At 37.3% G+C, this 14,977-nt stretch overlaps 1 protein-coding gene across 1 annotated transcript in view; it reads right to left on the reverse strand.

Moving 5' to 3' along the window:
* Nucleotides 1-14,977, reverse strand: part of LOC118736352 — a 137,399-nt gene that overhangs the window by 83,364 nt on the left and 39,058 nt on the right. The window contains exons 3-5 of the mRNA XM_036466445.1: nt 11,161-11,333; nt 4,669-5,347; nt 1,638-1,774 (exon numbers count right to left, since the gene is read on the reverse strand). Of these exons, the coding sequence (XP_036322338.1) occupies nt 1,638-1,774; nt 4,669-4,766 (235 nt within the window). The 5' untranslated portion in view covers nt 4,767-5,347; nt 11,161-11,333. The remainder of the gene's footprint in view (nt 1-1,637; nt 1,775-4,668; nt 5,348-11,160; nt 11,334-14,977) is intronic.

The raw sequence follows: 14,977 nt of genomic DNA on the forward strand, positions 1-14,977 counted from the left end.
TTCGGGACTTGGTTAATTTTTTCACCACTTTTCAGGTTCATTAGATTTGTTTTTTACCTTTCGGTTATTTATTCTGATAACTCGACATTCAATTACGACGTTTCGCAGTCGTTGGGAATTCTCAGATTCCACAACATTTTTTTATTCACTAAAGCAAAATATTAAACGAAAATTCGACTACTTACTTGCCGTGCAAAAGTTTTAGGAAAATTTATCATTAAAAGACTAGGAACGTTCATGCATACATACATATCGTTACCTAAAGGTGAAAAGGTGACAAGCCCATTTATGAAGTGAAACTTCTTTAGCGGCAATTAGTTCGTTGAGAGTAAATTGGGAAACTCAACGGGAATTGCACACGGAAATGGTTGGAACGAAAGCAAATGCTTCTTAAATGGTTTTAATTTGACATACAATTCGTGAACAGCATGTAAAAAATCGCAATCAGTGGTAATTTCAAAAAGATTTTCTTAATTTTAGAGAAATTGACAGTTGATTTGACAGCTGTCAACTGCCAAGCTATATATTTTATGGCATACTAAGTAAAACAGAGAACGTAAATACATTGATGAAGAAAACGATAAAGGCAAAGGTAAAAATAAAAACAAAAATCAAGATGCAGAAAGATAAATGCAAAAATGGAGATTATAGTAGATTTGAAACCTTTACTTATATAAGTGCAAAGATGAAGGAGAATATATATGTATGTAGATGAAGAAAATAATAAATATAAAGCTAAAGATAAAGATATATATTAAGAAAAAGATGAGGATGAAGATACCGATAAAAGTATAGATGAAGATGGCGGAAGAAAGACTAATATAAAGGTAATGAGATTTTCGGGATCCCCGGGACTGAATCAGGATTTTCAATACTATTTCGATATTCTCGGGACTATTTCGAGATTTTCGAGACTATTTCGAAAATTTCGATACATTTATCGATATTGTTTTCGATATACATATCGATATTGTTATCAACGTAATAATGCGTTTTGTTTTCGATATATTCGTAAACACTTCTGTCGATGTAGTAATCGATAATTTTATCGATATAAAAACCCGTATATTGTTTTTGGTATATTTATGAACATATTTTTATCTACAAACATTGTTATTGATATATTTATCAACATATTTCTCGATACTGTTTTCGATATAACAATCCATTGGTTATCGATTTTCTATCGATATTGTTATCGATAATTCTTCCGATTTTGTTACCGATATAAGCATATATGATTATATTAACTAGCCTTTCGTTTTATTCACAATATTGAAACACTGAAATGCGTATGTATATATGTATATATATTGGTTATGAAACAAACTAAGTATGTACATATCTAACGTAAGTAAGTGTGATCCAGGCGCACTTACTTTTTTGAAATTGTTCAGGAGAGACGAAAAATAGATGCAGTTTTGTTTTACCTGTCATTCGACATCAAAAACTAAATTAAAAAAAGTGGACTCGTAAATTAAATTATATGGAGCTATTTGAATGTTGTCTTCCCTCTGCCCCCTTAAATTTGTTTGGTGCAAATAAAAAAACAAATGCTTCGAAAAAACTTTTAAATCTTAAGTACTATACATTCTTGTGCACTTTGTTCTCTAGTACCTAATAAAGTATCTACTTACCTGATTTAACAACAACATCCCTGGAAACGATTGTGTCCACAGCATTACTGCCACACAATGGTATACCGACCAATGAACATCTTGCCGGAACTCTTCCGCTTGGAATGGTAGGAAATAAAGCGAACCATGTCCCAGACCTGGTAAGAAATGAAGCTGTGAAAAAAGATTATATTAAATTAAGTAAGTTAAAGCAAAATGAATAAAAAAGAGAAAAAGTTTATTTGAGAAGAGCGTTGGGGTTTAATTAAGAAAAATCATTTCAAGTTTTTTAAAACCAGAAGGATTGCAGGATAAATGTATTCAAAATTTATTATATAACACCCACATCTTGTTGAGAAATACCAAAGGCATGGCGATCTGTTGCAAAATACTTGAGTGATACGAACCATAATCGACGGACAAAAGATAAATAAAAACCAAGAGCTATTGGCACGAAATATACAGCAATTCGGAAATACATGACAGTCATCAAAGAGCCATCCACTATACCGGGCATAGGGGCAGTGTTGCCAGGTTGACGATTTGGTCGCCATTTTGAATTTGTTTGTCATTTGACAATTTCTTTTGCCCAATGACAATTTTTCTTTATGTGCAAATTTGGTTTGTTCCCAACTTTGCTGACATTTACACAGACAACAAAAAATTGCAGTGTAAACACTTGTATATCATTTCTGCTAATACATAATTGTCGTATCCAAGTACGGCGGCGAGGAGTTGATAAGGTGCATGCATCAACTCTTGTGCAGAATATGGTCAGATGAACGCATGCCCGACGACTGGAATTTAAGTGGGCTCTGCCCAATCCTCAAGAAAGGTGACCCCGCCATTCGCGCCAACTACCGCGGGATCAGCCTTCTAAGCATAGGTTACAAGGTCTTATCGAGCGTATTGTGTGAAAGACTGAAGCCCACCGTCAATGAACTGATTGGGCCTTATCAGTGTGGCGTTAGACCTGGCAAATCCACCATAGACCAGGTATTCACAATACGCCAAATCTTGGAAAAGACCCGCGAGAAAAGGATCGACACTCACCACCTATTTGTCGACTTTAAAGCCGCTTTTGACAGCACTAAAAGGAGTTGCCTATACGCCGCTATGTCTGAATTTGGCATCCCCTCAAAACTCATACGGCTGTGTAAAATGGCGTTGAGCAATACCACCAGCTCCGTCAGAATTGGAAAAGACCTCTCCGAGCCGTTCGCTACAAAACGGGGTTTCAGACAGGGCGACTCCCTGTCATGTGACTTCTTTAATCTGATGTTGGAGAAGATAATAAGAGCTGCAGAACTGAATCGCTCAGGAACAATTTACTACAAGAGCGTGCAATTGCTAGCTTATGCCGATGACATCGACATCATCGGTAACAAAAACCGCGAAGTCTGTTCTGCCTTTTCCAAGTTGGATAGGGAAGCAAAGCGCATGGGTCTGGTGGTAAACGAGAACAAGACGAAGTATCTCCTGTCATCAAACAAACAGTCAGCACATTCGCGACTTGGCACCCACGTCACTGTTGACAGTTACAATTTCGAGAAAATAGAGAATTTCGTTTACTTGGGAACCAGCATTAACACCGATAAGATTAACACAGAAGCATGGACAATGACAACATCCGATGAGGCGGCTCTTGGAGTGTTTGAGAGAAAGATTTTGCGGAATATTTACGGGCCTTTACGCGTTGGCGACGGCGAGTACCGCAGACGATGGAACGATGAGCTGTATGAGCTTTACAACGATATGGACATAGCTCCAGTTTTGAAAGTATTCAACTCGGAACCCGCTGGTGGTAGCAGAGGAAGAGGGAGGCCCCCACTGCGATGGAAAGATCAGGTGGAGAAGCACTTGGCTTCACTTGGCGTTTCCAATTGGCGTCAGTTGGCACAGAGGAGAAACGATTGGCGTGCTTTGCTAAACTCGGCCAAAATCGCTTAGGCGGTTACAGCGCCAAAAAAGAAGAAGAAGAAGAAGAAGAAGAAGAGCAGCACTAACAGTAGTTGTCGATAAGTAGTTTTCTCGTTTGTTTCATCACTATTTGTGTAGTTTTGGGGGTCAATTTCGTAGTTTTTGCGTTATTTACTGATACATGTTTTATTGAGCGAAGGAAATTATGAATAAGTTATTTAGCAAAACTTGTAAGTATGAACAGTGTTTAATGCACATAGTAAAGTTGCAGTTGGCAAATATTTGACTTGTTAAAAGGAAATGGTTGTTCTTGCTTTGGGTTTTATCGAAACACCGATATCCTTAAAATTTTCAAAAATGAAATGTAGCATTCAAAATTTTACCTGATTAAAGCTTAGTACACAGTTCTCAAGAAATTCGAAAAAATGCTTATAAAATCACACCTAAGAAATGAAAAAGAAAAGTTTTTCTATACAAATTTCTTAAATCAGTCTGAAGATCTTAACGCTCGTATATTTAGTTCGTCAAGAAAATTTACACCAGCGACAAAGTTCTTTTTCAAGCAACAAAAATAATGAAACAAATTCTTGTGATTTTTCTAGAAAGCTGTAAAACATAACATGTACTAGAGAAAAACTTTGTGGCAAAAACAAATGTTATACCACTTATCCAAAGTTTCACTAATTAGTTTTAAATTTATCAGACTGTTAAAATTTAAAATGTTTAATTTTCCGAACAAAATTGTGTAATTTAAAATTTTAACAGGCTGATAAATTTTGAAATTGATTAGTGCAGCCGGGCATTAATGATCTCAAAATTAAGATGAAAATGCTATTTTATTGCAAATAAAAATATTTTTGTTAAAAGTGATGTCAATTTTAAAAAAAAGCAAGGAAGTTAAACTTTTTATTTTTACGTATATCAATCACAAAAAAACCAAAAGAGCTTCCTGGTTCTGTTAATTTTAATTTTTTTATATGTTGACCATTTTTACATGCAAATGACGAATTTTGATAACCAAACTGACAATTTCTCATTTCAGTGACCTGGCAACACTGGACAGGGGTGGGAAACAATGAAATTTTCGTACCGCAAAAAAAAAAGATACCGGCACGAATATTTTTATATTTACATGAACGCATAGATACCCTCAGCGTCTTGGCGCGTTTTTGTTGCTCCATCGTTTGCTGCACATGGAGCGTTGACTTTACATTGTGCTCGATGCGGCATTGTACTCGACGCCAAGCCATGAAATAAAATGCGAAGTTGCTATATTGTCTGACCGTCCGTTAATCTTCCTGACCAACAACACCCTTCATTTGTCTGGAGTTGGTAGCTGAGAGCCCCACCCGCCTGCCTTGATTCTACTTCTTTCGTGCTTTATTTACTTTCTCCGGCTGTCCACTCTTCCTTCTACTCTTCTCCATTCGTTCCTTCGTTGCTGCTAGAGTATCGAAATAACACGGGCCACACAGCCAGCTAGCGACCCGGCGAGGCAGCCACCAATGGCGGAAGTTTGGTTCAAGTGGTTATTGATTGAATTTGTTCGAAACTGACTCAGTCACTGCTTCCTGCAGGTCATTGTTGCTTTTATTGTCATTTTGCTGCTTTTGTGTTTGATTTCTAGTGGCATTTATTTCGCTTTATGTATAAGCACTTATGTATTTACGTACATATATGTGCACTGTGCATTGTGTGCGTCGGTTGTGCTGCTCTTGTTTCGAGTTTAGAGCAATCTTGAAGGGCCTTCCCCAATGTTTTATTCTAGCGCATGCAATGGTAGGCTGTCATTCTACTGGTATCCAAGTGTACTTAAAGTTTAAAGCAATTTTAATTATTTATTTATAAGAGAAAGCTTGTCAAGGCTCATTTCGAGTAAGTTCCGTACCACTACAAATACACTTACTAGGGAAGTGAATTCAATAAAGTGTATCGTTAGTATAAGACATCGTCGCTGATATTCAAAAAAGCCACAACTAACTACAATTTTGTATTGCATAAAACGATGTGGGGACTTATAATTCGATGAGAATCAATATAATCAATCAAAAAGTGGGCTTTGGATTTTTAGTTAGTTATGACTTTGTGTAAGAAATGGGGGTTGAGTTATAGTATATACCGCTGGATCTACAAAGCGGTGGTTAGACCGATTCTACCTTATGGAATTATAGTGCATTAGCGGAACAATCAGGACAACGTCAATTTTCACAGATGGTTCAAAAATGAACGGTAGAATGGGAGAGGGTTCTACCCCCGCTGTCCTGCCCTGACTGGAAATGAATAACAAAGGTAATATTTATGTGATTAACGAAAACGAAAACTAACTTGAAGCTTGCTAAATAAATAAAAAAAAACTCATTTTCAAAATGGACTCTAATTTGCATAATAATATTCCACTTTGAGTACAGCTATAAACAAATAATATAAAAAAAACTTTTTAATATACAACGCTTTTATAAATGGACTTAAAAGTAGAAAATAATACTTCTCAGTCCCATAGAATTTGTTTTGATAACTTTTGATTTTGAAATTTTAGCAAAAGTCATTATAAACAATCTATGAAATTGAAAATGAAAAACGTGGAGCGCACGCAATACAAAGCATTCGATTTAATTGACAATAGTCAAATTACATAACGTAGACCTAAAATTTCTACAGCGAAAGTAGAACTTTGAAATCGATTTTAAGCGGTCGTGATTCATATACCCACATACATACATACATATATTACTTTTCATATCAATTCAAGTGTATTACATGCGCCCCACGCTTTTCATTTTCAATTTCATAGATTGTTTATAATGACTTTTGCTAAAATTTCAAAATCAAAAGTTATCAAAACAAATTCTATGGGACTGAGAAATATTATTTTCTACTTTTTAGTCCATTTATAACAGCGTTGTATATTAAAAAGTTTTTTTTATATTAATTATTTTCTACTTTTTAGTCCTGTCTGAATAAAATTTTGCAATAGATATTAAAATAATTCAACGATATTAATAGATAGGTGCACACACATGCATTTACATATGTATGTACATACAAACGATCACCAATTAATTTTATTTAAAGAAATGGCGTGTCGTCTATTTCCGCCGATATGCGTGTATAAACCCTCCTCAAAGTCTAGCCAAAAAGCCAGCAACTCACACAACAGGTTCCCCAGAGCAATTCGCTCGAGAAAGTGGTATCCGGTACACGTAATACGCGGCACACAGCACAACAATCCGCCAAAACAGGCAACCCGGCCCAAAACTACCACCGTAGAAGGCAGAAACCCCGAGCGGCAGTGCAGGAGCCCAAGAATTACCATTAAAACCAACTGGTCCGAAGATAAGTAGTTTCGGACTAGTCCCAAACTGGTTCCCAACTGGTCCCCGGACTGGACCCCGGCTGGTTACCAACTGGTCCCACGAACTAGTTACCAACTGGGCCCAAAGTGGTTACCAACTGATCCACCTATACCTCAAGTGGTCCACAAGTCACTTCACTTACAAAGCATTCGATTTAGTTGACAATAGTCAAACTAATTTTATTTAAAGAAACGGCGTGTCGTCTATTTCCGGTGTAGCAAACGTAGTACATAGGGCGACATCTAGATGTCATCTACCTCGCCCTATTCACTATGCTTTTTTATAGGAGCTTTTCAAAGCTTTGCTTTGGTGTCGGAACACAACATTGAAAGTTTCTGGATCCACAACATTGAAAGCTTCTGGAACACAACATTGCAAGTTGATAAAAGCGTTGTAAAAATTGGTTTCATTTGGCGGTCTTCAAGCTTTGTGGAGAATACAAATTTTCAATTTAGAGTTTGTAGGCTGAGAATCATGTTGCACTTGTTTGCATTTTTTGAATAATGGCCTTTTTCATTAGAAAACTTCCACTTGTGTTTTGCCATGCTTTTCGATGTTTGAAAAGCAGCAGATGAAAAACACTGCTGTTTTAAACATTTTGCTGCGAAACGATAACGCCATATTGGATCCGCTATTTCCAATTTCAAAAATCTGACCTCAGATTTAAATCACCGAATTCGAAAACCCCTTATGTATAAGTTTTTGGTGAAAAGAAACAAAATAATAAAATTTGGTGGCCATATTGGATCCGCCAGTTTGAATTTAGAAAATCTGCTAACAGCATATGTTGAAAAGGATCCGCCATTTTAAATTCGAAAAATCTTACATCAGATTCGAAATCATCGATCTTGAAAACCTCGCATATGTATAAGTTTTTGGTGAAAGGGAAAGATATATAAAATTTGGTCGCCATATTCGATTCGCCATTTTGAATTTCAAAAATCTGACATTATATTCGAAATCAGCGACCTCAAAAACCCTACACACTAAGTTCACCAACAACACTAAGTTTCAAATCAATTTGGTTACTTCTCGACTTTTGGGCAGCAAATTATAGTCACAAAACCATGGTGCACTGCCCTATAGGTAAACACGCAGAACGGCGAGGAGTACCTTAGCATAGATGCTGCAGATTTTGCTAGAACTATGAGAAGGATAAGGCAGTTCCCCACCTTCTCTGTAACTGCCCGGCATTATCGAGAAGCAGATTGTGATTTCTGGGCTATCCCTTCTTTAGTGACCTTGGAAAACTGGGAGATTTAAACCCCAGAAGCCTGAAGAGTTTCGTCAAGCCTTCAAAAGGGTTTAGTAAGGGGGAATGAAAACTCTTAGTCGTGTTATCACAACGGGCCTTCAACTCGTGGCCTACGAGTGTCCCTGCGTAGGAGTGACAGCCATATCTACCTACCTACCTATGGCTTTGTGTTACGCCCTTTCCGTATTATACTAGCGATATGTACATTTATGGTAAATTAATTTCGTTTTTGAATATTAAAATAATTCATTTTAAAAAGCTAAGAAATTCTTACTGCAAGGGTCTGAACTTCTTGGGTGCCTTATACTGAGAGAGTAATACTCAGTTGCTTCCTTAATCCAAATATTTTGCTGTCCAATGTCGTAAGCCTCGATTTCTTACAGACATATTTGACTGTAAACTGAGTGACTGTAGTCTTACCTCATTTTAATGAGCAGAACCCCAGTTAACCTTTTAATCGGATCAGCTCTCCCAATTTAACTCAATCGCTAGGCGAAAAAGCTGTCGATGCAGCAATTTTATCATTGCAAAGACATATGTAACTCAGCATCCCACTAGATTTCCTCCGTCATGTCAACTTAGATTGCAATCCGAGCCGATGATCCCGGGAAACTCCCTACTGCGAATAGAAGCTTTGTGGAAAAAAATGTACCATGTTGAGCAAGATGGCTTAAAAAGGTCCTACACAAATTTTCAAAAATAAATCGAGAGGAAATACCTTCTCAAATAAAATGTAGATGCCCATAACTTCAAAGGAACCTTTAAAATCCTCTTCAGGAATCAGTACTATTGAAATAAAGCCGAAAAGTTCTCGAATGCTCTTTCCAAAAAATGCTTCAACAAACTAGCGCTTTTCTTTCTTTGAAGGCCTCGCTTTGGCATATTTTTGCATGGATCATTGCGCGGCTAGATTCGCACTAATTTGCTGTTTCTCTAGTATGATCGGATGGGAGGCAGCATTCGAACGGAAGCAGCGAAAATTTCCATCAACCTCAAATAAGGGCTTTGAAAGTGGTCGATTGGATGCATAACTGTGTGACGTCGAGAAGGACACTACTAGCCGAGCGGCTAAAAGTGCCTTGGGCTATCTCATGGTGCCCTTACACCCCTACTGTGTCGCACCGTTTTTCCAGTTACGTCTGATTATTTCCTAATTAAACTACTATAGGCACTATATCACAATTTCAAATTGACTAATCGTGGGATGAGAATTACATCAGAAAATCATTACTCCGGGAGCGAGTCTGCACAGCGGCGGTCTGTCCGACAGTTTTTAAAGCCAGGGGGCTGGCCTCAAAATACTCTAATGGAGCAGAATCACCGTCGGTTAGTCGATGCAACACCATTAACTCTGAAAGCTCAGGGCATTCAGATATCAACAAAATGGTGCAACGAGTTAAACTGAAATTCAATTTTGGCTTCGTTCAATTTAACTCCAAGGAGAGGTGAACTTGTCAACGTGCCCTAGACAGATTTAACAGTATAGCTGCTGGCGCTGCTGCAAGAAAAGATAATACACGTCTTGTTTGAGAACTCAGTTGCCGACATAAATCCGGAATTGAAAAGGTGTTTTCTTCGAAATATATGTCTTCGTGCCCCCTGCTAAAATTCTCAAAGAGCGAAAAATGAGCGCCCAAAGCATCAAAACCAATTGTGGTGTGAACGTCAGCCTAGTGGTGGAAAATTACTTCCCTCCAACTCGTGTTATCTCAGACTACATCCCCCTGAGCCCTCACCTCAGCAAGGAAAAGCACTTCAACAGTAACCCATCCAGATTCGCGCCCTTCTTCCATCCCCTACACCAAACTACCAAACAGACGGTTGATCACTATTGCATAGTTAGAACTAAGCAACTATATAGGCAAGCTGGCGATACATCGCCGGAGGTTATCTCAGTCTCAAAAAAGGATTAACAATGTCCACAACTGCATTAGGAGCGATAAAGACTAAAACGATATGCGTTTAGAATTGACGAATATCTCTAAAAGCTTTTCAATCGATCAGTCTTTGCCCGGTCTCGGAACGTGATGGTATTCTCGGAAATGGAGGAGATACGAGCTAGCTAGTTAGGGATCTGAGATAAAATTGCCAGAAACGGTTCAGCCGGTAATACCCTCCTTGTGCTTCCTGTCTTTCCAAGTTGAGAACACAGCCATAGCATTTAGCTCCCCGGCCACTGCTCCATGAGCCAAACGTTAGGATTCTAACAGAAATACTAATGCGACACCGGACCATTGGCTACAAGGCTGCCAGGTCTGTACCATCGCATAATGATTTCTGTAAAAATTTTGAAAATTAAAAGGACAAAGAATGGATCCAATATTTCCTAAGTTAGCAAATGCCCGCACACCCGAGAAAATGTGACAGATTTCTGGTCTGCTAAAATAATACAAAAAAAATCAGATGGTTTAAAGACATGAATTGTTAGGTATGAGAAGTTGCGATTCTGGGCATCTCAATGGGCATATGCGGCCTCCGTCTTAGCTCTTATGCCCGTAGAACCTAACCTAAAGCAACCATTTACACGTAAGGTTGAAAAAGTTACCAAGTTATCAAACTGACCACGTATTTTCTGACCTAATCTATGTTTCATTTTGGAACCTTGGAATGTTTTGTTAAGAGTTATGCTTTGAGCGGTTTCTCGTAAATGGCGCTCATCGTTAAAATTCTTTAACTATGCAGTTACTTTTACAAAATCGAAATTTCTTTCGTTTATTTATTAGTCATAAGACTCTAAAATACATGCTACAACATTGTCCTTCAAAATAAATCTATTGAATAGATTCTCTATTGAGGAAGTATGGCATATTCATTCAATATTTTCAATTTTGCGTGAATGTCATTAATGGCATTTAAAAAAATCCTTTACGTAATCTTTTATAACTAAAATAAAAATGAAATGTATGTAAAGAAGCGCGACGGTAACTATTTTTCGCTTTTCTTTCCTTCTTCTCATGACATATTCTGTCTGTGTGTGGCTGCTTAAAGTTTGTCTCTAACTCCATTGAAATGTTACCTTTGATATTCAGGTGATAGGATTATTATCCTTATCCAGCCATTCGAAATTCGGTGGCGGATTGCCATGCGCTATACAATCGGCAATGCTGCCAGCCTTGTTGGTGAATTCAATAGACGATGGCGGTTCATGCGAGAAATTAGGCCCTTCAGTGTCAAATTAGTTGGAAGCATCTGCAGAGGAGAATGGAAAAATTCGAAATTAGACAAATATACATACATTTAGCGGAATAAAAGTAAAGTCAAGTATGTATGTATAAAAAATAGTAGACGGGTTGTGGCACAAATGGCAGTGTGTTTGTGTGTTTCTCTCTGGTTTGTGTCAATAGTATCAAGTTGGCAAATTACAGATCAAATTTGTATCATTCCTAGATTTTATTTATGTCCACAAGAAACTAACGTTAAATGCGATGATTGCTGATGCAAACTGCAGATAAGAAAAGTAACCAAACACCAACGCCGCACAATGTGCCATATGACGACATTAGCCGGAAACAAATCTAAGTGGAATTTTGTTATTTTGATAGTTCTAACTTGTTAAGATATGTCCAATTACATAGAAAAAATTATTCTTTGGCCCACTTTAGTAGCTTTTTTGTAGGTCAAATTCGATATTTTTAAACTTTGATTTCTAAAAATTACATAAATGAAATAAACATTTTTGGAAAGTGGTGTGTTGTTTATCACAGTGGTGTGCCAGAATGCTAAAAAGAACGTACTTGGCATAGAAATTGATGCTCTTTTTTATGAAATAGAAACAACTATTATATGATGAGGGACGTACCTGGAGTAATCTGTCAAAATTAGGCGAACACTTCCGGACAGTCTATGTAAACACTGTACTGTCATGTACTTTTCTTAAAATTTTTTTGTGAAACTCTTCATGATCCCTACTTTTAGATACTGCTAAAGCCAGACTTTGTACGACCTTGCACGACCTTGCAACAATGTTTTATTCGATATCGTATCAAGCAGATTCTGTACGAATAAATGGTCATAGTTACCTAAGATTTGCGACTGATGAAGCAGATGAAAGTTCACACTCCGCCAGTGACATTTCGCAGATATAACTCAAAAAATATATACATAAAATGAATATGTAGTTATAAGTTATATATTAATTAAAAAATAATTGAACATATTATGCAATTTTACATTCAAACTTGAAATAGTGTTTTCTTTACAGTGTAAAGCTTTAAAATTAATTTAAACTGTAAATACGTTTTTCGATTATATTAGTCTCAGAGCTCTTGAGAAGGTTAAAAACTATATTTCCAACATCTACATAAACTCCTCTTTCCCTTCATCAGAATCGGCAGAAGTTATGAGAAAGTATGTACCTCGAAGGTGTTCACACGGTTTTTGTCAGGACTGGGCCAAAAATCAATATTTTTGCATCACACGTTTGGGTACCAAATGGCGAAGCAAATGTAACCATAAATAGGATTCTTTAGGATAGTTCGTAATCCCTGATCCCCCTTTCGGAAGAAACATCCTTCTAAAAACGTATTCACAAAATAGCAATCATTCAATGCGATTTTGAGATCTTGGAGAAAATGTTTCCCATTTGAATGACTCTTGCTATTTTCTATGTTTATAGATGTAGGTGTATCCATAACTAGTTTCAGTGATAAGCGATATGGAAATTGCAATTTGTATGGGAAATGCCACATCCCCTTTTCCAATACAAACCATTTTTCGCCACAAGTACGAAATTGATAACATATGTAGCTGTGTCAAATTGCCGAACGTTAGCCAAAGCGGCTCCAGAGATAAGCGATATGGGAATTTCAGTTTGTATTGGAAGTGCCACGCCCCTTTTTCCAATACCAAGTTTCAGTTCGCCAGCGTGATTGGTTTTAGAAAAATATCAGACGCCACGCCCCCTGTATAATGGAGCTAACATTTCTAGATTAGAGGAAGTTATATCCTTTCAAGCGAATGGTGCCACCAAAAAAGGGGGTTCAATATTTTATTGTGACGTATTTAAATATATATAGATACCTTCAATACACCGTTTTTGCTACAAACCCTCCTCAAAGGACATCTGATGTAGTCTAATCAATCCTTGATCAAGGTAAATTTTTGTATGGCGACTTTTTACAACAAATCTGAGCACCTGAAGCAATAAAATATTTTTTTGCGGTTAACTTGTGTGAGGCGGCCCACTGTTCGCCGGGCGCCGAGCGTAGACATTGCAATCTCTTGAGTGCGCACTGAAGAATGCCAGCCAGCTATGGCTGAATCAGTGATGGAAAAGTAGGCACAATAGTGCCATTTTTGGCACTTTCATTCTCAGAGGCACTTTTAGCACAATGCATCCTGGTTTGGCACAATCATAAAATAAAGAAATTTAGCATAAAATGCCAATATATATGAAACAAGTAAGAAAGTCTAAGTTCGGGCGGAGCCGAACATTAAATACCCGGCGCAAGTATTAAATATATGTTTTCCACCTTTCCGAAAGCTGCCGCTACATGATAAGCCGGGGTGTATAAATTTTAAGTAAATTAGCGTCCTTAAATTTCAAAATATTGAAATTTCAAGCATTTCTGAAATTTACCGGTTATATGAAAAACGGCCGTAATTTTAGTCCGATTTCAACAATTTTCAACGGTTTGCTTTTGTGTGGCAAGACAATAACCGTACCGAGTTTGGTACAAATTGGTAGAACGGTTACCGAGACACATATATGTGATCATAAGTGGGCGGTGCCACGCCCATTTTCCAAAATTTTATCACAAACATATTTCTTTGTTAAGAAATGTTGCACCCATCAATTTTGAAAAAATTAGCTTTAATATTTACTGATTTATCGAGGATTTCGTATTTTTCTAAATTACCGTTATATGGGATGTGGGCGTGGTTATTGTCCGATTTTAAAAATTTTCGGCCATTTGGTATGCTGTACCAGGACCAACAACTGTGCCAAGTTTGGAGGAAATTGGTGCAGCGGTTACCAAGTTATACACATGTAACCATAAGTGGGCGTGGCTACGCCCGTTTTCCAAAAATCAATAATATTCTTATTTTTCGTCTAAAACTCATTGTAAATATCAATTTTGAGTGAATTATCTTTAATAGTTACTAAAATATCGCAGTTTTCGTATTTCTGAAACTTACCGTTATATGGGAGGTAGGCGTGGTTATTGTCCGATTTAGCCCATTTTCAATACCATCCGTCCTACGCCCAAAAGAAGTCCACGTACCAAGTTTCGTTAAGATATCTCAATTTTTACTCGAGTTATCGTGTGCACGGACGGACGGACGGACGGACAGACAGTCACCGCTTAATCGATTTCTCTTTTCATTCTGATCATTTATGTATACATTTGTCTATATCTATCTCGATTCGTTTTGCCTGTTACAAACAACCGTTATGTGAACAAAGTTATAATACCCTTGTGCACAAGTGCGCTCGGGTATAAAAAAGTTAATGAAAAAAATAGGCGAAACTGGTCAAAATGCCTCAATGCCATTATTTCCCATATAGGTGCATACATATGTGTGTAAAAATGTAATAATAGCTATATTTCGGTGTATTTCCTGTCCGTAATTGGAATTCTGTGTAATTTTACTATGAATTTATGTATCCTTATGTCCTTCATAAAAGTGATTTACTGTAATTATTTAGTTAACTAATAACACTGGTCTACAAATTTCAACTTTTTTTCTGCGAATAAGACGGGACCTGGTGTTTCTGAACGGATTTTTCGTGCTGAACACGAATCCGGGGTCAAAAATGTCCCATCACGTCACGTTTTCGAGAACAAAGGGGTTGAAACCCCTAAAAACAGCGTTTTTGGCCATTTTCGAAA

This window comes from Rhagoletis pomonella, unplaced genomic scaffold (assembly GCF_013731165.1).
Source record: "Rhagoletis pomonella isolate Grant_MI unplaced genomic scaffold, Rhpom_1.0 Rhpom_scaffold_00003, whole genome shotgun sequence".
Taxonomy (NCBI): domain Eukaryota; kingdom Metazoa; phylum Arthropoda; class Insecta; order Diptera; family Tephritidae; genus Rhagoletis; species Rhagoletis pomonella.